Genomic DNA, 27,870 nt, shown 5'->3' with positions numbered 1-27,870 from the left:
AACTGAACTTTTTTATTCTCTCTCTTTAACAAACACTTCATACCAGACAGCCAATATTTCAAGATTTTGATCAATGATATTCAGTGGTCTCATGAGATATTACATCAGGTGTAATGTAGTGTTATTGTCAAGTTGCATGCAAGTTGCACACAGTGGTTTGTACCTGCCACTGTATATACTTATTACCTACCTGATGCCTATGGCGATAACAAATTAAATTCACAATATTTACAAAAATAATAATAATAATAAATAAAATAATAAAATAATAATAATAATGAATAAAGTAATAAACAAAGTTGGTGGATATAAATTAGTTATTTAAGATCAGTTATAGGTTGGATCTTTTATTTTGATCACAAAGCTGCAGGTTCCTTATGATAAAATGCAATCAACATCCCCTTTTAAGTGAATTTAATCTATCAAAATCAAAATGTTGTACTAATGATTCAGAAGCAAAAATTGAACAAGAGGATGAAGGTCTTTAACTACGTCAACTCTTATTTTTTCTCAGATAAACAGCTAAAACCTCATCTCCATCAAACTTTTGAGCCTGAGATATTGGCATATTGGCAAAAATGATACATTAGGAGCCTTGCTATTTATTCAGCCAATCTGGATGTTGCTGCAAAAGACAAGCATTATATAATATATCCTTGCTTGAGACTTAAGCTGTAATCTATAAGACACCCCTGCCTGCTGACACAGACAAGAAAAATATAGCTTAAACATATGCTGTGAACTACATGTATACCCCATGTTTCAGGCATTTTGTTTGACAGCTACACAATAAACCAACCCAGCAGATTGCAATATGACCACTATAATCCTCAGCATGATTGAGATATACATACCACAACTCTTGATATCATTTCTCAATACCCACTGACGGCTCACTTGACAGTGCTTGAAATGATTGGAGGGCTGCTGACACTGCGGATTTACAAAGCTCTAGACAGGCAGATTTATTGCTTTCCATTCTGTTTTTTTATGCAATCATTACAGTGAAGACAGTGGGATTAATAGATTAAACTGGAGAATACTTGAAAATATCTAAACATTATTTTTTTAAAATCTGAAACAGTAATAATTAATTTTATACCAGTTAAAACCCATGATATGAAACCTGTTGCTTTTCCGCAATCTAATTTCCAATAATTTAATGTGATAGTTAATAAACATAACAATTTTTTTGCTTGATATAGTACAACCATTAAGGAAACTGCTTATATATCTCATCCAATGCTTAAATATTAAAATAAGAAATTGGGTGATAATGAAATCACTACAAATTTAAATAAATAAATACTTCTATTTACCAAAAACCCAGCCCTGCTGATTACTGTTGCGAGTTTCAGTATCTAATTGCCTTATTCTGTGCATCTTCCCTAAAAATTCATCTCTGTATTCCATATGGCAGCTGAGGAAGGAATGGCTTTATCGCAAAGTAACAAGAGCATATATTTAATTTTTTGTGGATTGTGGATTTTTCTGTTTACTGTTGGTATAATATCATAATTAGTGCCTGGACACGACAGATACATATAGGATGGTTAACCAGAAACCACATCAAATCTTACACCATATCAGCCAGATGGCTTTTACTGATTGAGTTCTTGCAATGTCAATTTAGGGTGTCATCCCTGGCCAGGTCATACCAAAAATCATGGTAAAATAGCTGCCCTTGTACTCCTCACTTTTAACAAATAACTATCTACCTAATAAAAAGAGAGGGCGTTATTAATGATGGGGATTCTGAGTTTCAGTAATTTCTACAGAGTTGGAGATAGACTTTCTCACATTTTCTCTCTCTTTCTCTCTGTATGTACAAGGTCAAGCAGTAAACCTGAATTCTTTGGGTCCTGACAACAGTGCTTACAATACTAGTTCCCTCACAATTTGTTTCCAATACAACTAAAAGCAAGGAGTCTGATGTCAGCAAGAACAACATGTAGCAGAAGATCTCAATTTCATTTCCTTTTCTCCTTTTTTTAAACCTTCCTGCTGTGAAAACTTTAAAGTCAGGATAATTTTGAATTTGGTTCCCGGTTTGGAAACCACAAGTACAGTCCCTCTCTGTAGCATACAGGATATGGCTAAGGAGAGAGTCAAACACCAACGGGGACATGATCTTCAAATTCAGGATCTCGGACGTGATCAAAGAAACCAACATTATCAGTGACTGCCCTTTCAGCCCAAGACCAAGGTTACTTTACATTTTTTTTATTCAAATCAAATGATTTATGTCTTTGAAATCAATGGGCACATTATTTGAATTGGATTAATATTGTTTCTTCGTTTTCGTTTATTCAAGGTGAATGGCCTCATAATTTAAGCAAAACGGCATATAGTAAAATAAAAATATAGTAAAAAAAGTGTCAAGGAAGGGGTTTATCAACCACTGCAATCAAACAGTTATTTAAAATAAACATACTTCTGACTCAATGCATTGACTTCTATATAACACATGTGCTTAATATATGATATAATTGATATCCCATCAAGTTTATCACTATTCAATATTGGCATGTCAAAAATTCTATTAATTCATATCTATTTTTTACATCTACTATCAACATTTTTTGGCAATTTTTAATGACACTTGATATACCATATCTACATGTCAACTAGGGCAAGCCTGAGAACACTTTTTTAAATCACATATTTTGAATATAAACTGCAGACCTGATATTCTCATTGTTTTCCTTGTTAGATCCAAACAACAATTCTTGGCTCTCCTTTGATCTCAAAGTGTGAAATGAAGTGAGAGTATTTATTCCTGCGTGATCATACAACTGGATGGCTCCATTCATAAATCAAACAGCTTAAGTCTGAAAGAGCTTTTTTTGCATGAATTCTTCACATATGTAAGCCATTGGTTAAGAAGAAGACTAAGGGAGTTCGAAAAGTTTTCATTGTTTTGTTTTTCAATGTTTCATGGCAAAAAGTTTGGTTTATAAGCTTACATCATCTATCTGGATTCATTTTAGTAATCAACTGATAAAAAGCCCATTTACTGTCTTGGTTGATTGTATCTCTTTCTTATAAAGACAGGGAGATCAAATGAGTCTTAGTGTGTACTTTCAAACTGAAATCAAACTTTCAAATGCCTATGCTGGTATTTTTTTTCTTGAGCCAAAACAATACAAGAACAGGAAAAGAAAAAACAGCTCACTAGTCAAAAAGCTACCTGCTTTTCTAACATTTTTTTTCTTTCATTTGCTTACCAATTTAACAGCCAAATGCAGTAATGATTCACTAACGTTGACATTGCAACACAACTCTCTTCAACATGCTCATGATGACTTCAACAAAGAAAATATTGCTATATTAGCACTCTGAGACATTGTAACTCAATAACCATCATGAAATCACTATGAATCTCTTCCTTTTGGCAATAACCTGTCAACAATTAAATAGATGGATAGGGTTATTATCATTTCATAGCCCAATAAAAACATCATGTATGATTAATTCATCTCCCATCTGGTGATAAAATAATAGTAGATCACCCACTCTGTGTTTCATAAGCTAGCAGATGTTCTATTCTAAATCTGGCACTGGTGTACAAAAGTGCTGTTAGGGGAACCCTTGTTGCCAAGAAAAACAAGGTGATACTCTACAGGCCCATGTCACATTGCCAGATTTTACCTGTAAACAATAACACAACAGATGGATAACTGTCTGTCATGTAACCCCCATAGAAAGAAGGATAGGTACTATAAGGTCATTCTGAAATGTTTCGATTTTTGTGTCTATATACAGGCATGGCACTGAACGTTTCAGCTAGGGTAAATCACAAAAAAGACCGATATTTTGTGGGTACTCAAGCATATTCTGATGCAACAAATAAAGCAATACCAAAATGAAATTTGTAATGATACTGCAAGTATGAATGAAGACCAAGTCAATGAATGCCATGGCTCTTATGAAATAAGAGTGGCCTTTAGAAATTCTTTCCTGACAACAGTTTTGGGGTCACTGGCATCGTGTTCACTGGATTCTTCCTATAGAAAATAATATCCAATTCACTTCAGCTACATGCAATTCTAACAAGCAGTATGAAGGCACGAAGACCTCATATTCCACCCATTGTGTTTTAAGAAGACAAGAACTGTCTCAACTAACAAACTGCAATCTGCTTATTATGTGCATCATCTCTGACCCAGGAATAACACTGGCTGCTAAAAAAATAGATGCACTGACTTTAAAGGGTTATATGCATTCTATATAACTTTTACAATGATTACTCCCTTCTTACTATTTAACTTTAAGGGTATCATAGTGTTAATATTATGGGGAACGCTAATATGTATATTTTGACCACTAGAAAATTGCCAACCTTATGATACCTGTACCTACAAGTATATGTGATAATACAGATGTAAATCAGTTCAAAGATTTTATCTAAGAGCAAAATACAAGACATGTTTTAAATGACTTTAGTTAATACCCATTGGTTTCCATTATCATATAAAATTTCATGTGATCGATGCTGTTTGGAAAATCTTAGTTGTGAGATTCAATTGCACATAACATAGGGCAACAAAAATGTTCATTGTTGTAGGCACATATCAAAAAAGAACACAACTGCTATGGTTATATAAAACACTGTATAAAACATGTATTGACAAGACACTTCTTAATGAATCAGCACCCTACAAAACACCAATAAAGCATTCCAAAGACCACCTTAAAAAAGGTTTGACTCAGTCTTTCTGATAAAATAAATAGACCCAATGACAAAAACAAGTAAAACCTCTTACCATCACTGTATGCCATAACTCTGCCATCATTTCTTTCAAGCAATCAATGGGCAAGTCTCCACTATCTCCTAGAATTCTTCACAAGCAGTTACTTATTGAATTTTCCCACTACCCTCCCAGACAGTATTGGCAACCATAGACCTAGACACCTATATGCACACGCTCAGTGGTTTTTTCTGAGGAAGACTCCAAGGAAGGGAAAATGTAATTACTGCAAAACATTGAGCAACATATAGTGTATTTATAGTTTCTCTCCTAGGATTCTCCCTTAAAGACAATCAATGTTGTCAGTACTTTCTTCCAATAATGAGAAATTTTCTAGCTTTGGTTAAAAAGTGAATAAAATTTTGAAAAAGCTAATCAATCAATCATGAGGTAAATATAGAATTGTTTCTGCTCACACACACGCATTCATCAGTGCTTTAGAATTGATATAAAATGAAAGAATTAAAAAAGTTATTATACAAACAACTTATATCCAATGCATTCTAGCTGTTTTACTTGTCTTCATTCCAACTTATATTGGGGCTTATCCATACAGCATTCAGTTCTCTCAGAACGTGACAACTGACTTGAAGTTTCCTTAGTAATTTAAAATCATTTTACACTTAAAAAAACATACATAAATTCATTTTCATGATAAAACAATCTCAGTTATATTTTTACTTGTTAAGTACCTACCTTCTAAAACCATTATGAAACTGGCAAGTCTATTCACACTACCCAGCTAGATCATCTAATCGCATCCAATTCTCAACTCCTCTAACTGACAAAAAACTTTTGGCATTTAAATGATTCTCAAACCTCAATGAATTCCATTAAGAATGTTAACTCATCCCATCTGAATTCTATCTAAAATCGTACTGAAGATATTCCACTGCAGCCAACATGCCAAGCTCCACAGTGATTGTAAGGTAATGTAACAATTGATTTTCATATCAGCCAAAGCTGAAACCAAACTTCAACCTGTATGGCCACCAATGACTTCTAATGTATACAGATGTACAATCAGTCTAGTTACCACCAGTCAATAACTGCAGTTTTTTTTCTCCCAGTTAATCATTTTCTAAAGAAAACAACACGTAATGATCGGAAAATATTGTTCCATCCTCCATGACTTCATCAGATCAGTCATTTCAGTCAGTTAACTCCAATGCTGACAAGAGTATTAAGAATTTAAAAGAGAAGGAAAGACAAAAAGAAAAAACTGAAAGAACCTCAGCTGGTTATATTGGCCTTCAACACAAATCGTGAGTAACAAAAAAAAAAAAAAAAAAATCCCGAGAGTAAAACCTCAACTGAATCTTTCTCCACTAGAATACTGCCAAAAACCATGAGTAATTAGAGGAAAAACATCTCCCCAAGGCGATACCTCGGTTACTTTCTGATGTACAGTCAGCCAGCAGCACCTGAGGATCAGAAACTACTGTAGCAGTAATGACTCAATCTTTTCAATGGAGAAAATCATGAATTTTACAGATAATGTATTTTTTCAAGTCATTAATTTTTAAAACTAGAACATTCCTATTGAGTGGTAACAACAAAACTGAAAACCATGCTAACTTAATAGTTCTGTTCTATACAGTAAAAGCACCACTATAAATAATGCTATATAAATTTTTAATGATTTAAAATGAAGTACCTCAATTATTGATAATTTTCCCCTCTGAAAACACAGAGTCATTACTGTACATCCCCTACGTACTGCTGAGATCATAGTAGGTTCTTCTTTAGGATTTTATAATCTTATTTCAAGCAGAAACAAATTATACACATGAAAAAAAATTGAATATGGAAAATACTAGAAAACATGCTTCTATAAATGTGCAAGAGTTTGTATAAATGTTTATATGAACTAACTTTTCTTTTTGGAAATCAAATCTCACTAAAAACATCATGCACATATTTTAAAAAGAGAGAGGGACATAAAGAAACAAATCTCAGCTGCACATATCAATTAAAGAAACCCAAAGAGTCAAATGGACACTTCAAGTACAATTAGAGGCTAAAAAAGTAAGATGAAGCAACCAAAAGATACCTTACGGATTTGGAAAAGGAGCATGAATCAATTGTGGTAAACCAAAAACACATTATAGGACACTAATCTAGAGAGATTTCAGGCAGAAACTGAAACAAGAATCAATCAAGAAAGATCTGAGAAACTTGAAAGAAAGTGTACATGTGGAACATGAATCAATATCCGCAACAAGAGGTGGAACAACAGGTAAACAGGTACTGTTGTTGTTGTTTTCCACTCTCTACATCTTGTGCAGGTGATACCTAATTAGGAAGACAACTGTTCCAACAAATAGACTTACTCTTCACAAAAATAAGGTTAAGCTCAGTGATATCAGTATGTTTTTTACCATGCTGTTTCAATTGTCAACATTGTGACTAAATACATTCATCTATTTAAGTGCTACTCTCCAATCAAAGAGTGAAAGTGGACTGGAAACTGATAGTATTTCTAAGGCTACACATATAATATCCTTGCTTAAAAATATACTATACATGTTTGAAAATGTATCAAAGACATTTTTTATCTAAGCACCCCAAAGTTACTCATCTTTCCTTATTCATATGTTAAAATGATAAAACTCCTCAGTTATAAATGCCTGATGTTGTCATTTATTTCTGAAATGTAAGGAAGACTACAATTGCTTTATTCTAAAGCAAAATTAGATTTTGCATGAAAATCCAGTATAGAATAACTTCAAAATATTATCTTAAAATCTGCAATCAAGAATTAATGGTGAAACAATAAAACTCATCAATGACTGCTCAGTTGGAATCAAAGAACCATCTGCTGAACAGAATGGGGAAAAAAGCTTGAGTAACAATCAACCTCATTTAGTGACTTAATGTGTGCAATTTACTCCACTGCCTACGCTATCAATCTAAGACAAATTAATCATTTAGTAACAAAGAAGATGCACATTTTCATATTGATCTCGCTTCTTGGCATCTGTTAATGCATTTTCAGATAAAATTACTGAAGCATTCTGCCCACAGATCTGCACTACTTCAAGCGTGTCTCTAAGGGAAATAATTATTTATAAATGCACAAAAAAGCATCACACTTTACCGTGAAAACAAAATAATCCCTCCCACTTAATGCAAGTGACAAGAGTGTGACTATGTTTATAAATCCTTTATCTAATTTAAAATTAATGAAATCAATGACATTAAGAGTAAATAATAAGTCATGGCAAAATGTGATGACTACATAATTACACCATTTCATGACAAGTACAGCCAGTCAGCTGACCATTTTGCCAAGTGGCAAGGGAACTACCTTGAACAAAATGAAAAATATCTTTCAGGGTTTTTTTACATGTGAAAGGAAAAAACTCTCTCTGACTTACTCAGTGGTTTCTTATTACTGGTGGCTGGGCTCTGTGGTCCTGTTTCTGTTTTCTTTCCAGCAGTTTTTGGGGCAGTTTTCCCTGAGCTGGCTGTAGTACTTGCACCTCTTCTGGATTCTAAAATATAACAGAAAAACTTCATCTGACCAAATTTTAAAAATATGTATAGAGAAAACATGATATGTTTTAATGAAAATAAATTTCTTCAATCTAACTTTTACTTACTATTAGTTGTTAATTAATTAGTTGGAAAAAATAGCAGGAAATATGCTGCAAAATAAACACAAAATGAAGAATACTTACTCATCAGTTTTGACAAACCCTCGAACTTCATCTTTGAACAATTCTTAGAAGCTTTTTACTCAAGACAAATAAGTAAATATTGAAAATAAAGACCTCAGCCCAGTTGTACCAAAGCCTTAGACCAAGCACTATGCCTCTAGTGTTTAACACTCAGAAAATGTCTGTGTGGCGTTACATATGTGGCCGTTCCAGTTTATCCCAGCTCTGCGTCAGAATTTACAATCCACACAGTCTGCAGCAACAAAAAATCAATTCAGGGTCTTGTAGTTCTTATGTAAGATCAGCCTCAGGGACCACAGAGCACTTCAGTACCCTTGGAGCAGAGACGATTTCAGAATAACTGGAAGACCACCGAGGTCATTTAGCTAAGTTATGCCTGCCAACTGCACCATGGGAATGTTTACTAAGACCTCCTGTGATTAGTCAGTTTCAATGACACTGACTAACATTAAAGTGCCGAGCTCGTCACCACACTGACCAATCATGCTTCATATCTTGATGAGTCCTGGGTCCATGGTTAATTTTCTGAGCAACTAATTATTCTATTGATTTGATCTCCATATGAACTCAGAAAGAACACCACCAAATATCTGTAAACTGTGGATCAATCCATAAACGGATGTTACACACTGATCTTTTCCATTTGGAATCTATAAGCAGTCATCAGTAATGCATTACTGTGAATGTCAAATAGCATCACATGGCTTCATTTCAATAGGCATATTACCATTATTATCAGCAGCTAAGAGATACCAATTGGTTTCGCAGCTTAACGAATACCAGGGCTGGCAACATGGCAGCAGGTCAAAATGCTTAGCTCTAATGAATAACATCAGCAATAGCAGTATACCAAGGACTGAGTATCTATGCTTAAGAGTGCACAAAATACGTATTAATATAATGATGTGGGAACTTTGAAAAATAGAAAATTGATATTTTTTAACAAAATATAATGCTTCTACTTGAAGATCAGTTTCAAGTGTACAATATTTTTCTCTTGGTTTACATAATGTATAACCTATAAAATAAACAACTGCATAATGCTATGGACAGACTCATACCAGGCTAAAACCATACAAAAAAGATTGATGGAAACAAAAAATATCAAAACAACCTACTTGGAACAAATTTCACCATTGCATCCTCAATATGGAAACAGACATCTCATTCCGCATCTAGCTTTTTCAGAGCAAGCCAAGTCATCATGGAAATCAAATGCAGAGAAGCTTAGTTTAAGACCGATCAATACCCTCCTAATGAAACTATCTGCTGAATTCTAGGGTGAATTCAGGGGGAAATTGATGGGTTTGTGTAAAAATAGCTACCACTTCTTCTCTGAGAATGTCACAATGTTAAATTAGGCGCCAGAGTGGGAAGGGCTGATCTTATCAAAATGACACGTGAAAGATTTTATCCATTTTCTCGAAGTATCAGGCGATTTCATGAGACACACAGGTTACAAATGTGTTAAGCTTACACATTCTCTATTCTATATAAAAAAAAAACAAAATCTGGATACATTTTGCAGGGGATTCCACCACCTCAACAATGAACTTTAATTTTGGGGGGTATTTTTTTTTTCATATGCAAATTTACATTGTCACAGTGACGGCAAAAGGAAAAAAACTGCATAGATAAAAAGGAAATAAAGGATTTACTCATCTTCATCTATCTATCTATCTAACAAACTGCTCCATATCAACATTTCAACCTGTCCATTCCAGTTCTCTACTAGTCACAAGTAACCTACCTGCTGGACTCATTTTCGAGGGTGGTACAATAAGTGATCTGCGTTTCTGAGGTGCCACTGCCGAGCTGCTGCCATTGTCATGGTTACAACCTTGTTTGGTGACAGATCCCTGAGAAGAGGTGACACTGGCGGTTACTGAGACAGTTGACATCTGAAAGGACACCCAACATTCACAAAGTAAGCCATGCAGACAACTACATTCACTGCCCATGCAGTGGAAACATATAAAAGAAAATAATGGATGGTCTTTAGTGAAATTAAACCTCATCAGCAAATTGGCAAATTTGTAAGCACAAAAAACATTTGAACTTTTGAAATATACTCAGCTTTCAATTGTGTCCATTGTTTATATGCACACACAATGTATATTCTTGTGAATACAAATTTTAAAAACATAATACAGTTGGGAAAAGGACACGTACCCTCATGCACATGCATGTTCATGTAAACTACAGTATAACCACATGGAGATGTTAGCAATAATGTCTACAGAATGAATTTTGACTTGACTAAGTTCAAAAAACAGTTTAATTGTCATCATGTAGCAACTATCATTTTGCTAAGATTCTCAAATAGTAAAATCACAACTTTGTAAAAATTGTTTCTTCGCTTTTTATTTTGAATAATACTACTCTGAGATACTACATATATGGTCTTGAACCATGCTGGAAGGAATTCTGATAAGGGCTGCACTGAGGAAGTGGTCTAAAAATTCTAAAAGAACTAAAAATTGTGAACCACAGAGCAAGAGCAAGCTGTCCAAAGTAAAAATAAGACAAAAATTACCCTTCGTCTCCTTTTGGGCCTCTATTACAAAAGAATTTGCAAATTGTGTAAAGCAAATCTTTTTATGAAAAATACTTAATTTATCCACATGTTGGATAAAATTTAGGTATGAGTATAAAGCTTTTGAGCAATGACCAACATGTACATTTGGAAAAGAAATTCATTCACTTCAGGTCAGATGTTACAAGGGAGCAAGTAGCCAATAAAGTTTCAATACATAAATAACACAATTTGGGAGGATAGGGAGGGGTAAACAGTTAAGAACACTTTCCATCATTTTTCAAGCTATAAAAGATTATAACTAAGGATTAAGGTTTCTTAATCCTATTGAGTCATTTGCTATAAGTAAAATATTGCTTTTGGCAATTGAGTTGCAATTTTCGTATCAATATTAAGCCTAATAATCAATTGGATATTATGTAATGAAGTATCTTATATGACATAGTACTGAAAATATGAGAGATTTCAGTCAAAAATGATCTGGTGAATGTGTTAGATATGATAACTATTGGAATATGGTAAATTGTGCTAGTTGTGACAGAAAATAGTAAGATAAACAATGTGTTGACTGTAACACTAACCTGTGAGGTATCAGAGTTAATGCTGGTTCTGCTGAGAGATTTTTCTTCATTTTTCAAATTCTGGGTCAACTTGTTGCTGGGTTTTTCTAGACATTTAGGGAAAAAACAAGAACATATATATATATTTCAGAAAAGGTAAACTTACTCAAAGGCCTCACTGAGAAACTCCTCTCTTCCAAGCCAAGTCATAGGTAACAAAATAATGGTACTGCAAAAAATCCTGTGAAAAATGTCATGAAAACTGCAGACTTCTTTATCTTAAAACATACTAATACAGACACTATAAATGTCTTTCAAATAGACATTTAAAAAAAGACTATACAAGAGCACAAAAAAAGCAACCTTACCTTGCTTGGACTCGATTACAGAAGCATTGAGATCAGATCTACTGCTGCGAGTGGAACTCATCTGAGACCCCGTGGACTCCCTGCGCTCCTTGGTTAAACCTGCAGATAATCTTGGAGAAACTTTCCTCTTTTGTATAGGTACTGAACTGTGGGTGTCAATCCTACTCTTCACTTTAGTATAATCAGCTTTAGGTGTAGATGCCCTCTTTTCATTACTTCCACTTCTTGCTCTTGGAGAGTTTTTTGCAGCAGGGGAGTGTGTAGTGACTGGACTTGCTTCAATCATAGGTGCAAGTTTACTTTTCACTTCAGACTTCGGTTTGTGCTTGTCTTGTTCCTTACTGGCCTCTAGTTGAGACATAATATTATCCCACTTATTTTTAACTGGTGCTTTTTTGATTATCTTCTTTGGTTCCTCTTTTTTAGGTGTGGGACTCCTTCTGAAACTTTTCTTGTCTTCGGATTGTGTTTTTGCTATTTCTCTACCCTCTATTTTTTGCTTGTTGGATGCATTCTTTTTCAACTTGGAATCCACAGCATCTTTAGATTTGTCGTTTGATTTTTCTGCAACTGGTTTATGAATATAATCTGCCAGACGAGAACCGACTTTAGTGTTTGGTTTTTTCAGCTCACTTTTTTCTGGTGTTTTTTTGTTGCGAGGTGAACTTGTCCTTTTTGGTTTTGCAAGCTCTTCCTTTCTTTTCCCATCAAGCTTTCCTGGTGAGGGCTTCTTAGTGACGCTTGTCTTTTTCTTGGAAAGCTGTTCTTTCTCCTGGGTTCCCTCCCTCTGTTCTGTGTCAGTGTCCTCCACTTGATCTGGTCCTTTCTCTCGTTCCCTCATGTCCAGGGCAGCATGCTCTGTGTCGGTTTCTGGAGCAGTGGCAACACCTAAAAGATAAAGTTCAAACCATAAATTAATTTACGCATTTTTCATACAGGTCTTCCCTACTCACAAGATATGTTTTGAGGTTCATTACTATCTTGTGATTACCCCCTTCCCCCCATGTTAGTAATATGACACAGAATACTTTACTGTTATGATGATGGAGACAAAAAATATTACTATATTTATTATGTGAGAAACACTGAGATGTAGTAACCTGTGGTGTGTTGGGAGTACAGTGCAACTGTTTTTTCATATAATAATATAAAAATTGCACTTGTGATAATAACCAAATTGTTAAAGAAAATATACATTGTGCTAGTCAAGACAATGCAATAGTTTATTAAATTAATGAATGGTCAGTTTTGCTATTTGTGGCTTTTGAATAATGTTTCCATTTTACTAAAACATTGTGTTAGATGTGACCATACAATTGTGCTTCAATGTTACAATAACACATTGTGCTAGTTGTGACAGAAAATGATGACAGAGTTACCTTCATCCTGTGTGGTTTCTCCATCTTCTTCAGTCTCCTGTAATGTGACATCCAAAGAGGCAGGATGTGCTTCTGTGCTCTCATTGTCCTCCAACATATCTAGATTTAGTGCTAACCCCTGTTCTATTTGCAATGGTTCCTGTTCAGTCTCATTCTAAACAAAATATATATTATAGAGATTAACTGTTTTCATTTTCACTCTCACTTGATCTATAAAACATGTTGCTAATAAGTTAAAAACAAGAAATCTGGGATATATCATTTTGGTGGTGCATTAAGTAATGCTGCCAGAATTTGTAACTGATGATATCTGTTTCTGCATGTGCATTTGCATGTATGTTGAAGTTGAATATTAGTAAACAAGGAGGCAAGATGGAAGAGGGAAGAGGGAGGATAAGCTTACATTTGGAACAGACACAATTTCATCTTCTGTGATAGCTTCTTCAGTGGATAACATCTGTGCTAGTTCCTCTTGCTCAAGGGCAAGGTCATGCTGGCTCTCAGTGTCACTGGTCTCTTTCTTCATCTCCAACTCACTGCTTGCCCTGAAATAATGAAAAGGGGGTACAAAAATCATAATCTCTACTGTCAAATTTTATAAAGCAAAACCAAATGCTATTAATGAATACATGACTGTATACCTTTATTCAAACCTTTTTTCAAAATGGTTAAACAATTTCAATATCATACTTAAACCTTAAACATTTATTACTTACCCTGTGACCTTCAGTTCATCAATGTCACTCTGAGCAAGTTCAAGGTCATGGTCTCCATGCACATTTGATGATGTAGCTGCAGTAAATGTTGAATCTAAAGAAATTGAAAACAATTTTGTGTCTTAATAATATAATACATTAAAGTGATAAAATGTGTCAACTGGAATGAAGCTGTTTAAGTCCGATAATTAAGAGAAATGGAAACTATTCCTTGAACACGTAAGTTTTTCTTTTATGAACAAATACCATTTTCGCTAACCATACATTGCAAAAATACAACTGGCATAAAGTAGGAATTTAGTAAGTTCTGACCCCATGACACATACTCAGTATTACCCTAAACTCACATAGCAAGACCTCTCTACCATTTATTTAATTATACCCCAGTAGTATTCCTAATGTGTGTGGCCAAACAGAAAAAAGATTGGATGATTCCTAAATTGTATGATTATATCACTCTGATGATTTTAATAACATATATAATAATAATAATAATAATAATTATAATAATAATAATAATAATAATAATAACTAGACTGCAACTGGCTTAAGCCAGTGGCGGAGGATTCCCCTGCAAAAAAGGTGTGGAAATGCTCTTACAAGGTCATGTGAAGGTCTTCGGTTAAATTTGACCCCATATTCTGAAAGAGCATGTGCAAATTGGGGGGGGGGGGGGGTTAAAAAAACGTCGCTTTTAGCCCACTTCAATATTTCTCCATAAAATAGCCGAATGACCTTGAAAATGAGGGTCAAGGTCAAATTTGACATTTGATTTGGGGGTGTTGAGTATATGTTTGGGGTAGTTTACTATAGCATGCTATGACCAAAAACCAGTGTTTCATGGAGAAACTGCCAAACTCAAGATTTCTGCAATGTCATAAATATTTAAAAATCTATATTAAAAAAAGTAATGAAGCAGTCGCTACCAAAGTACGGCTAACCTTAGATAAATATATGGGGCACCATTTGCCACTATGATCTGGGCACTGGGATATCCGGTTTCTGAGATCTCGGAAACAAACCTTTTTTGAGCTCGTTTGCCCATTAGCGACCTTGACCTACTTGCATAAAAGTAGGTCATTATATGTGGATTTACCTCATTATTACTGGCCATAAGGCTCTTAGCCATATGGCGTATACTTTAGGCCTAATGGCAATTTCAAATTTTACAAATTTTGCCTTTAAAAGCCCCTGTGACCTTAAAAAGTAGGTCAAGGTCACTGAAACTGGTTCTGTGGCATATTCTGACCATAGGCTACCTATGATAACTATTTCAGATTTTTTGCGAAAAAAAACGCGCGGAAAGAATAATAATAATAAAAACTATAATACTACCAAAAACAATAGTATTCCCCTATGGGGAATCCTAATAATAATTATAATAATAAAAGAGGAAAAAGCAATATAGAAATCTTTAACAAGACACATATAGAAAAAAGTGTTCTAAGAATTACCCTACAAAGAGGCCAACTACAATTTGCAGTGAACAAAATGAAACACTACTTTGCACATTCTTTTAAGCCCATGTGAACAGACTTCTTAAGGATGACACTCCTCGTGCTTCTATTGGACCCTTTCCAAGCCCATAATGGCCATTTAGTGATGGATAACATGTCCAGCTCACTGATCAATGATAGAACCAGCCTGATCAATAGCATTATCACAAGCACATTCAGGCAGGAAAGCTGATTAAAATGGATTGGTCCAGTTTACACTAACTTTCAAATGGATCTTAGAGAGCCAGTTGTTTGCAATAAAGTAAAGCAAAGATCCACTTTTTGTTTTCAAGCAAAGTCTATGAGGTTTGAAATATTTGTACTTGCAATGACCTACGTGTATGTATTAGTATTTTAGGACCTGTAGCTTTTTGTGGTGTCTGGATTGGCCAATTGATCCATTTTGGCTAAAGCGCTCAATAAAATTTGATCAGGACTATAGTTTAGCAAACCAAGTAGTTGCAAGGCCACTTCAAGACTGAATGTCTAAACTTGCTTGCTGGTGTTTTCACTGTAACTGGGCAGACATCAATCTTTATTTATGGATTTTGTTATCTCACAATTCATCTTTTCATTAACCTCCTCTTACATGTACTAATTCACCCCTCTTCATAGAATCAAGGATGCCTCAGCCCGTCTTAGGAGGCTGATATTATAATGCACATCACTTTTACCTGACACAGTACATTGGTAAAGTTCAAGAGTGAGCACACTTCAATTTTTGGTTAAATTTATAAAATTCATAAATAAATAAATTAAATTAATAACAATATCTCTATTTCCTTCTTAAAAAATTTAAAATTGTTAAAACACTTATATATTAATTTACTGCCATTTTTTTCATTTTCTTCAGCAATATACGGGCATCGATACAATTAAAGTTCAAAAAGTCATATAGTTTATCTAGAAACTCAAAACTGCCCAAATCTTAGCAAGTGCCCATAGAGACATTTAAACCCATTCTCTGGATACTGATTAAATAACAGCATTTTTTCCCCAAGCGCCCATGACCCAGTGAATGGAATTAACCTTCAGTTTATCCCAGCCACCTGGGACCAATGTGACACTCTCATCCTGATTCATCAAAAAAATCAATTGAAACAACGGCAAATATTCCAACAGCAATATTGTTTTGGAGGGTTGGTCTCTGCTCTGTCTTAATTTATTTTGTAGAGAATTCTTAAAATACAAAGTGTAACACAATTTGAAAAGGAATCTAACAATCAAGTCCAGAAATGTTTCCATTTATAAACTTGTGTTCAAAATTTTCAAATAATAACGCAAATTTATTTACATAATATAAAGCATAATCCAATGATGGAGCAGAATCTACTAAAAGAGCAATGCAGTTTCATAACATACTACCATATGCAATCAATAAGTTTATAACGGAATGTATTTTCAATATATTGTTTGCATTTGACAACTACACCAGATAAATGATGATTATCATCCTATTTTCACAACCCAAACACTGTGCCAGCAACCACAAATAAATATTTCAATTCTAAATACAAACTAGTTTATAACCTATATTCATGCATTACACATAAATAGGAAACCATAGCTTATTTCAACACAGGCACCCCTGTAAGCACATTCAGTAATTTCTGCTTTATTTGAAAATGGCATCTCCATTCTTCCTACAGTAAATGAATAATATCGATTTTCCCAGAAACGGGTTCATTCTCTGAGGTTGAGCTAATGGGCCCCAGGAAAGTTTTCCAAGCAGACCATCCCTAGCCTAGAATACAGTCGATAAATACCACTAGCTCAACTGTGTGCGTTCAGAACATCTGATGAAAAGTTCCCAGGCAGCAAGTTCTTATAGACAATAATGACTGCCAAACACTGAATCTCAGAAACAAAAGGGAGTAATTTTTTTTTTTTTTAAATAAAAATTGTAGGGAGATGGATGAGCACATTCAATCTTATAAAAATTAAAAAGATGTAAAGCAATACATACTCACATAATAAAGTTTAACTGAATATGTGTTTATATTTGTCTGGTCTTTTTAATTTTCATTGCAAATGATCTCTTGGCACTTAAATTGTAGTAGATCTTTGGAGAGCTAGCATCAATATTTGACACAAACTCTTTCTTTCATATACATAACCCTTTGTATTTTATTTTATTTATTTTTTTTTTTTTGGGGGGGGGAGGGGGAGCTCACACGAAAAATCAGACTCAAAGGTTTGTCTCTGGATCACAAGACCATTCTTGCATTATTTTCGCTTGAAATTCATCTAAACTGCCTTATAACATAAATTCACATCTTTTCAAATCTCTCACCTCTCAAAGAGCCATCTCCTCTTTCCAAGCCATCCAAGGAACTCATCATCATCACATCCGGCTGTGAGATTTGACTGAGGCTCATCAGGCCGTCTGCCTGGGTCATCTGACTGGAGCTCATGGCATCGCTGATATGGCCGCCAACCCCGCCACCAGCAGGGAGAAGATGGTGTCCTGACGCTAGGCTCCTGCTCTCTGACCAACCAACTGGAGACAACAGGCCTGCATCAGAGTCTGTATCTGGTTGATAGCCTGTATGGAGAAAAGGATTGGTTTTATTTTTGAAAAAACTGCTTCTGATTTTTAATGAAAATGTTATTGCCAATATTATGTATGCTGGTTGTATCTGTTTTCTAGCCAGGCTCTTTTTCACTGATCAACTTAGCAGTTGTCTGATTTGTACTTCATGGAAAAAATCTGTTTTTCTGTTTTAGAATCATTGAAACCTTACAAAGTCATGATGGTATGTTAATATATTGGAGCCGGTTGCATGTTGCTGGTCTATGTACAGTTTCAGGAAACCTTTCCAAAGAATATTCTACAATCAACGCAGTCTTTCCAAATGCTTCAAGAAACTTTACAAAAGCATCATTAACATTGCCTACCACTGCAATTCACCACAGTTACAAAACATGCATTCATTTATCAAAGCTGTAGTTTTAAAAAAATACACATCCATAAATAATGTTACATGATATGAAACAACTTTCATATTGCCTCCAACAAAATGTGAATTATGCTTCTTCGTAAAAAATTGTTCACCTGAGACATGCTAATAAGACTAAGTAGTGACTTGGCTGGACAGACCGAGTTGTGATTCCAGTTAAATTAGGACGACCTAACTTAGCATTGCCCAACTCTGCATGTGTTCACTGCATATAAGCCAATCTAACCACATAAAACTGATAAAACTGCATTATTGAAAGCCTGATAAACCCTAATTTCCAAACTTAAATATGCACCAAAAAGGCATATCGTAATTTTCTTGGCAATGACAGTAGCCAATGTAGGTATACCAAATTAATTGTGAGACAAATGTTCACCAAAGGGTCATCGTCCAAAATTGAGCAGTCTACGCCAAAAATCTGCAGACATTTAACAAAACATGGCCCTGGGCTGAAAATTGTTGCACAAAACTCCCCCATGTTCCTGTCCATGCAACAACACACAGTCCTCTGAGTAAATATTAACTGCATCATGAAGGTATTTGGAATCATACTGATGCTATTATCATGGTCATAAATAATCTCTGTAATTAGCTTGCAACAGTAGATATAGTGATGTGACACTTAACACATGTGGTGTTCTTTGACCTGATATATATGTATAACTAAGGGCAGCAGTGAAAAAATATGTAAGAAACCCAACAATTGTTTTGGTACTTGTAATAATGCATATTTGGTCAATATCTTAATAACTGGTATTGAATTTCTCATCAAAGAACGACATTCAGCTGATTGCTATACTAAAACTTACTGAAGTTTTTAACTAAAACATACAGACACCTTTACCTGAGGATATAATCATTACATAATAAACATACTCCAGAAATAGCATTACGTAAGGAAATCTGAATCAAAGCATTATCAATTAACAACCAACCTGAGGTGGTGAAATTAGCTAATTTTCCAAGTGAGTGTGTTCACATCAGGTTTAACTTGGACCCTTAAAAGATCTTTAAGTTGTGCCAAAAGCAAGGACGCATGTCATCCCTTTAAACTTCTCAAATTTAGATTTAGAACATAATAAAAAAAAAAAACCTTACTTTTCTTCCTCCATCACCATACTCCCTTTAATACTCTTTAAACAAATTATCCTGTCTTGGAGAATATTGTCTAAACACTGACTTGACATATGTTATGAAGAGGGTTCAAGAGACTACAACTTACAACACTCACCAATACTTATTGTCAACTGCCTCACAAACACGCCCCTTGAAGTGGATAAACTGTACATTCACAAGCTTATAGATTAAATGAAGATATAATTGGTAAGACACCTAACTGTAACTTCTCAAAGTAAGACTTGCTATCTGGAGGATAATATTATGATAAGAATATTGACAAGTCAGATTATCGAATAAACTATGGCAGTTGTATTCAATGTTGGATTGTTTTATTTTAAATGCAATATAAATTAAGGGGCATAAATAACAAAGTTTCGAACACAAGCTGATTTTAGATGCATGTTTACTAAAAAGCAAATGGACTTTAACATCTTGGCAAAGATTTCAGTTTTGGACTTTCAAAATGATTGTATGTATTGATTGTACCATATGAATAAATTAAAATAACTGCCAAAGAGCCTGGTTTTTAGTAAAATCTAAATTACCACTTCTCTGTTTATGCACAGAAAGATACATATCTAGGTTTAATACAGCATGATGACCAAGACCAGAATCTTGAAGTTAACTATGTAGAAAAAATAAGGCACTGATTACAATCAACAAAAATAATTTTTGACTAAGCCAAAGGTTAGGTGAGAAGTTCTTCAGGCATATAACCAACCAAATGGTTCACTGCTTTCACAGATAAACAATTACATCCCTAGTTAAATAAAACCTCATGGCATCTTTCCAATGGGAAATGGCAAAGGTTTTTTTTCTATGCTGTTTCCTCTGTTCAATCACTTCCCAAAATAAATGGTATTCTAGTCAGTGCTTTCAAAAGTCATCTTCAAAGACGCCAGCTTCCTTACCTGAACCGCGTCACATGTTGGTTAAATCATGCTTATCAGTTTCCTAACACTATCATTCTCTCTCTTGCTGGGTTTACACTTGAACTTCTGGATCCCCTGACACATGCCTAATTCACATCTGTTTCAAACCAAGTTAACTTGAATCGGCGATGAATATATCATCTTAAGATACATCTTTTATGCAGTTAAGTCTACTGCACATTTCTTAGATTTTGGTTGTAAATAAATAAATAAATATTATTATTAGTATTATTATTATTATTATTATTATTATTATTATTATTATTATCAACATCATGTGCAGATATGTATCTATAGAGAGAGGGGAAGACAATTTTAATTCAACTTGTGTCAGATTTAGAGAGAGATGTCGCTGAAGGATCATTCAACTTTTCATTTGATGTATTTAGAACCCAAGAAAGTCAGTATTAAAGCACATTTCCTGACTGCAGTAACATAGTAAACTTGTTCCCTTGCTGAAAAGCAAGCAATGATCAATTCATGACACCCTGAGTTTCAGCTTACCGTAAACTAACCTGTATTATCCACATGGCAGAAGTACCTTTTTCCTGATCTCCAAAACTCAGGACCTTATAAACAGACTCACTTTCATTCTAAATTCCATTTCCTGTCTTCCCTGCTGTTCATCAGGACTGCCAAATGGAGTACGTATGTTTATTACTAGTGATTACTTGAACAGTATGTTCCACTTCATTAATGCTATCAAACTTAAGGTAACCTTTGCAATTCTTAATGTATCCACTGAAGATGCCTTTCTCTCCTAGCTTCTCTGTCAGTTTGTATACTTGTGTTTATCACTAGTTAGACTGATTACTAGGAGAGTTTAATTTCTCCACTGCACTCAGTCTATCAGTCAACGTGGCATGCTACTATAAAGTAACCATTTTAATATATATATGCTCCTTTGGCCTGAAATGTTCCTAATCTGGCAAGTTTGTGTATTTTCAACACCAGGAATCACCTACAAAAAGTTTTCTGTTACACTTGATTCACACCATTTACTTCTCTGATGACTGGCTCCTCAATGAAAAGGTTGCCATTTCCCTTCATGTTTTTTTTCTCCCTGATTTGTTTACATGTGTTTATCACTAGCACCAACGTGAACCTCATAATTGTTAGTTCTAAGGTGTGATGTTGATGTTACCTGTATCTTTTGAAGCAGTAGGGAAGTGACATAGGATCATATCAGCTGCCGTTCTTTTTAAAGCCCTATGCATCTGAGGTCCGCGATAGCAAATAAAGAATTTGATGATACAAAACATAATTCAATTTTTCTACTGTTCAATTTATACCCATTTTGAGAAAAGGACTGATGCTGTTTAAATTTTTCCAGCTAATGGGGTTTAGTAAATTTTTATACTATAGTGAGACCAGTCAGCATTCTTCGTCTCGAGCAAGATTTCAAAGATCGCAAAATAAAACACAACATGAAATGTGACAGTTTTCTTTGATATACAGCTATAACCAAGTGTATCCATTTCCCATCTTTTCTAATCTCTTCTCTGTCAAATTCTCTAATGTTCATGAAAACCTCTGGAAATTAACTTCCAATTTCCAATATCCAGAGGAAATAGAATGAACTCTAACTCAAGTAGATCAATTAACAGAAGCAATTTTTTATACAAAAAAGATCTCATTTCTGGTATAAAAATGTACCAATTCCTACCTTGCCTTCCAAACTTATATTTCATCTCTCAACATAAAAGAAGTCCTGGATGTAAATTGCTACACAGATTCCTCCATCCAATATTTTCCTGACAGTACGTAAAATATACTATTTCTAAGCCAAACAGACACATGAATGAAACCTGCTGAGGCATATTCCACATTTTCCAAGAGAAAAACTACAACAGTAATCAGGCATTATAGATTACAGCATCTTGCATACGGAGCTCCACTGCCCACATTTAGGGTGGAACAACTGTTACGCAGCAAGGAACTTATCTTCCCATTGTGGCTTAGTAAAGGTTTAGGTGGCCATTATCAATAAGCTGGTTCCATTACACAGCTTTTCTAAGCTTATGTCAGACCAAGCAGATAAGTTTAAATGGGGTTCTAATATTATATGTATGTCATAGTACATATGATCCAAATTATAGCATATATATGAAAGGAAATTTGATGGTATTACTGTAAACAGACACCAATCTTGTATCAATCTTTTTTGTAAGAGCCTATGAAAAGCCCACCATAAATACACACAACACTAGAAGCAATGCAAAAGTTGACTACATTACCCCACAAGGAAACCTGAAGCTCAGTGTGAATACAGTAAAAAAACTGGTAACAAAGACTGGGCACAGACTGGATTGTTCAACATGTCATCCACATTTCAAACTTTATAGCCTGCGCTTAAGTCATGCTGTTCCATTGCCTTTTTTTGCAAACATTCTCCGGAGTAGTGTAGCTTTCCAGCTTCATTTGCCACCTAAACATGCTACAGCTCTGCTGCACGATTAAGCAAGGTATTGAACAGCTAGACTGTCCTAACACTGTCCTATGGTCAGGTAACATATGTCAGGTAAATATACATGTATATATGTGGTACCAAATGCCATCAACAGTTGTATATATTACTAAATAAATACAATTATACCTATCATTTAGTAGTCTTGTCATTATTATCAGTGCACAACTCAATATCAGCTTAATTATAAACAATTATAAACAATTTTTTTCTCACTTAATCCATAATGACATTAGCAAAGAGGCTTCTTACTTCAATTACTTGAATATATTTTTTCAAACAGAAATGATATATAAACACACTGCCAGAGTGCGGTCATAACCTTTCAAAATGGGATAGATCATCCTCTCCCACTGCTAATGATTTAATGCATAATTCAGAGATTTCTAAGGTGATATTATGACCTGTTTAAGGATTCATGGAGCTGGCAATTCTATAGGTACATCAAGTATTATTTCCTTAAAAGCATTAAGGCCTCCAAGGCCATCTTCATATTAATCATATTTTGATAATTTTGATAACAGTTAGTTTGAAGAGTCTACATTTTCATGCAATAGCCAAAATATGCCATTCACTGCTTGGATAACATGCTGTAAAATTTTTAGGTTAATTTTCAACAAATACATGCATGTGCATGTAGAACTCATAGCCTTCAGAATTTGTTATGATTTTGAAGTCAGAACAAATCTAAGAAAGCACCTTGAGAACTTGCCAATGAACATTTGGTATCAGATAAAGAAGGGCCTAAATATCAACATAAATATTACCTAATGATCATAATAATCAAATTCATAAATGCATTAATTGCTTTTATGTCTACTTTCAGAGAAACATCAATCTACTGTCCCAAGAACCACTCTTAAAATATCCATATTATCGCATGACAATTTTATGAAAAATGCAAACCTAATTTTGACAATGTGCTTAAAAGCAATGCTGTTTGATTTGGGTGCATTACTGTTCAAATGGAAGCATAAAATTATACTCAAGGGAAAACAAATACTGCTTCTTCTCTTCTGTACTTACTCACTGCTGTTAGCTCCCTACAGAACATCTGCTTAGTGATAAATACCTCTCCATCTTTAATCCCCATGTCTTTTATTATAGCTGCAACATGGTGACAGCAACCATGCCTCTTTTACAATACAACTGTTGCTGCAGTAGTAGCACTATCACCATGTTTCCAGATGAGCTACATTTCAGGGTGGAAGGCTATGCAGCCTCCACCATATTTCCTGCACAGTACCAAATATATGTATAATACCTGGGCTGTCTATTTCCATCTCTCCTGCAGTTCTATTAATATATTAGCAGGCAAAAATACCAGGAAGGAGAGATTTTTTATGTAAGACTGGAAGACTTATATATTTGTTTACACACACAGAGAGAGAGAGAGAGAGAGAGAGAGAGAGAGAGAGAGAGAGAGGGAGAGAGAGAGAGGTGGAGGAAGGGGTTAGGGGTCAGGAGATGAAACATAAAAGGAACAAGGAAAAAGACTAAACAGGTACAGCTTAAAAGACAGACAGAGGAGTGGGGGGAGGGAGGAAGAAGATGGGCAGTAAAAGGGGGGGAGGGGGGACTCCAATGGCCATATCTAAAGAGAAATCCACCCAACCTCACTCTACAGGGTACAACATGTCTATAAGCAGAACTTTGTAACATAACCAAACTTGTGGTTTCACCTTAACCATGCAATGACAGCTAAATCAGTTAGAGTTACACCCACTGTGGTTTCTTATCACACGTCTGATCCACTGAGCTGATAAAAAAAAACCTACAAATTTACCTGTGTTTTATGGCACCTCTGGGCAATCTGGGGGTTTGAATGAGTGCCATGTCTTCCAACCAAGTATTTTGCTTTAACTTCTTAATCATATCAAAACCAAATTACCGTAAACCTCTCAGAAGTAACATCATTCAACATCATGGCTAGCTTCAATAATTTTAACACTTGATGCACAGATGTCTTCTTACATTTTGTCTTAAATGTTGTGATCACACAATGCCTTCATTAGGCATTTTAATTTTCTTTAACTGCAATGATGATTTATGAATTTATCCTTTGATGTTTTAATATGATATATGTAACATCAGGAAAGGGTGGAACTTAAATATCACAGCTCATAAGATATACATGTATTATGATTCCACCTAGCTTCCGTACATGTGCCACATTTTGATATCTCTGGCTAAATTACTGGCTTGTGCAGCCGTGGGTCATCCTTCATACATATGACATACATTCATCATGTCTTATTTTCAAAGACTGTCATGTTATATTGGTTGATTTGAAATTGCAAATAGTTTTCTTTGATAATTTGCAGTTCTGTTAGATCATAGCAGCAATTATGTTTTTGCAATCCAGAGACTATGAAGTCTTTCTTTAAAAGTACATTATTTCTGTGTAATATACTTTAACTTGGAATATTAAAATTTATACAGAAGCAAATAAAATTATATAATGGAGATGCTTCAGATTATTGAATCTTATAACTCGTCTTACTCTACCGACACAAATACAAAAACTTATACTCCAATCAATATTTCACTGAATTGCCTTCTGCAATGAAAAACAAAAACAAAAAAAACTTTTATGAGAGTGCTTATTGTTATGTTTTGATGTTATATTTACATTAACTGTTTAAATAAGAGATTTGTATTTTCATAACATGCTGTGATCAATACAAAACCCACCATAAAAACTTTTCCCCGAATCATCGATTTCTATCTCAATCTAAGAGAACCAACATTTTCCTATTGCTTTTTTCATAAATATGGAAATTCATTCATATCTTGGATACACTGTAACACAATAACACACCAAGAAAACAGTGCAATGCAAATCTACTTGCTATTATTTTCTAGCATTAATGGAAGGGCTTTTCTCATGTTGAAAAGGAAAATCAAATGTTATCAACTTCCTTGGTTACTAATGTCAGCATCATTACGTAAAACTTTTTATGTGTCATAATGAATCAGTGTCTTTCCACACAATCAAATTTTTGTCATATGCAATAACTGCACACATTATTCATGATTGATTCTTAGTGGAAAATAACAAAATAAAGACACTGGCATTTAGTATCTAGCTTTGCTGTATATTATCCAATATTGACAGAAAAATTGTACATAACTCTCTCAGCAATTAAAAATTAATCAACTTTATAACTTGATATCATAACATAAAACTGGCATAACTTAGCATAAACCAAGCCTATATGTGAGTTTCAAAACATTTTTACCTTTCTACAAAAATAAATAAAAATAAAAAAAGTTCAATCCTTTAAGTTAGTAATTCAGTTGGTGCTTAAAGGGATAACAACCCTTCATTTCAGATTAAAAATTCCACAATAAAGCCACTGTAAAAATATTTAATAATTCCAATTTATCGCCAGAATGGCAGTTCTCGCAACTATTTTAAATCTGTGCTTGCCATGGGACCACATGTACCTTCATACTGGAAGATGGCTACCCTCTGTAATAATCTCTTTCACACAAGTTTCCTGCCAAAATGAAGAGTTCTTATCCCTGTAATTACTTATGATCTGAAAAAAAAAAAAAAACTTACCTGTATCAACACTTGAAACAGATATCATTGACAATGGTCTCTCTTTCCCTCTTCCCCTCACCTCCAGACCCCCCTCTGAATGTACAGACTGGGCCAAGCCAGAATCCACCATGATATCCCCAGTCTTCTTCTCCAACTGTATGTCCAATGGCAGCTGCTCTACAGTATCTTTCTTTAAGCTGTCAGTCTCACTTTCTTCTGTGACAGGAGTTAGGAGTTTTGGCTCGCTGTTTCCTTCCTCCTCTTCTTCATCCATCGTTTCTTCCTCACTCAGTCGCTGAGTCTGAGCTATATACTCCTTTTCCATACTGCTTAACATTTCTGCTTCTTCATCTTCTGTAATATGACCTTGACCTTCAAGGTCGTGACATTCCTGGTCAATGTCATCCACCAAGTCCATTTGTATTTCAGTCAGTTTCTCACAAGTGTCTTCCTCGCCATCTGTGAGGTCATTTTCCTGTGTATCTGTCATCATTGTCATTTTTGTATCCATCTTCCTTGTCACCTTTGTATCTTTTTCTATATAAGTTGTACCGCCTGTGACCTTCTCGTACCTTTTGGCATCTGATTTCACTGAAACATCACCTTCTTGTACATTATCATTACTTCCAGGCTCAGGTGTTGGCAGCTTTTCATATGTTTCATTCTGTTTCCCAAATGTGCCTGTGTCATTGTAATTGTCGCTGTACAGTTTGACGACCACCTTGCTTTCTTTACTATCTGTCATGGATAAAGGGGCTTTTGGGGCGCTGGGGATCCTGAACACTGCTGGCGTTGATGAGAAGATTGGAGGTGTGAAGTCAGCCTCAGCACTCGGTGGGGCTTTGAACAGTGTGTCTGAAAGTATCAATTTAAATAATTCTACATAACTCTGTCCATGTGGTTAAATTGTTTTCACATGGCGATAGCATACATGTGGGTGTTTAGCTGCATTTTTCTTTCATGCAGGTAATCATCCTATAAATATGCATAAAAAATTGTCAGATATATCAGTGAGTTAAAACAGTGTGAGATTTCTCCCATGGGATTGTCTGTAGCATGTGGATGGATTCAAACTATAGATTTTTATAAGATAAAACAAGCTGTTCATAATTTGTCAAGATCATTAAGGAAATAATTAATTAATATCATTCTTATCACTCTAGCTTGCTGGTGAGAAATTAGAAGTGACCATGACAGTGCAAATACAGCCACCCATCAACTACATGTACAAGGTCATACATGCTGTCAAAACACATAATTCAGCATGCCAATTATTTCAGTAATGCACATTATACCATTTTTGCCTTAAGGTAACAAGAGTGACAGTAAAGAATGAGTATACCCAGCTGCAGA

The 27,870-nt window shown here is 34.7% G+C and overlaps 1 protein-coding gene across 4 annotated transcripts in view; it reads right to left on the bottom strand.

Annotated features, from left to right (window-relative positions):
* Positions 1–27,870, bottom strand: part of LOC106156543 (uncharacterized) — a 79,033-nt gene that overhangs the window by 24,840 nt on the left and 26,323 nt on the right. For 3 of the 4 annotated variants that reach the window (XM_087009011.1, XM_087009009.1, XM_087009012.1), the window contains exons 4-12: positions 26,536–27,372; positions 17,783–18,034; positions 13,994–14,087; positions 13,681–13,822; positions 13,278–13,431; positions 11,899–12,786; positions 11,552–11,637; positions 10,185–10,335; positions 8,132–8,248 (exon numbers count right to left, since the gene is read on the bottom strand). In XM_087009011.1, coding sequence (XP_086865137.1) covers positions 8,132–8,248; positions 10,185–10,335; positions 11,552–11,637; positions 11,899–12,786; positions 13,278–13,431; positions 13,681–13,822; positions 13,994–14,087; positions 17,783–18,034; positions 26,536–27,372 — 2,721 coding nt within the window. The remainder of the gene's footprint in view (positions 1–8,131; positions 8,249–10,184; positions 10,336–11,551; positions 11,638–11,898; positions 12,787–13,277; positions 13,432–13,680; positions 13,823–13,993; positions 14,088–17,782; positions 18,035–26,535; positions 27,373–27,870) is intronic. The other variant, XM_087009010.1, reaches the window with a different exon arrangement.

Source organism: Lingula anatina, chromosome 3 (assembly GCF_051362555.1).
Source record: "Lingula anatina isolate TDL-2025a chromosome 3, LinAna3.0, whole genome shotgun sequence".
NCBI classification, from domain to species: domain Eukaryota; kingdom Metazoa; phylum Brachiopoda; class Lingulata; order Lingulida; family Lingulidae; genus Lingula; species Lingula anatina.
The sequence above is the reverse complement of the archived record's forward strand: the minus strand, read 5'-3'. Positions and strand labels throughout refer to the sequence as shown.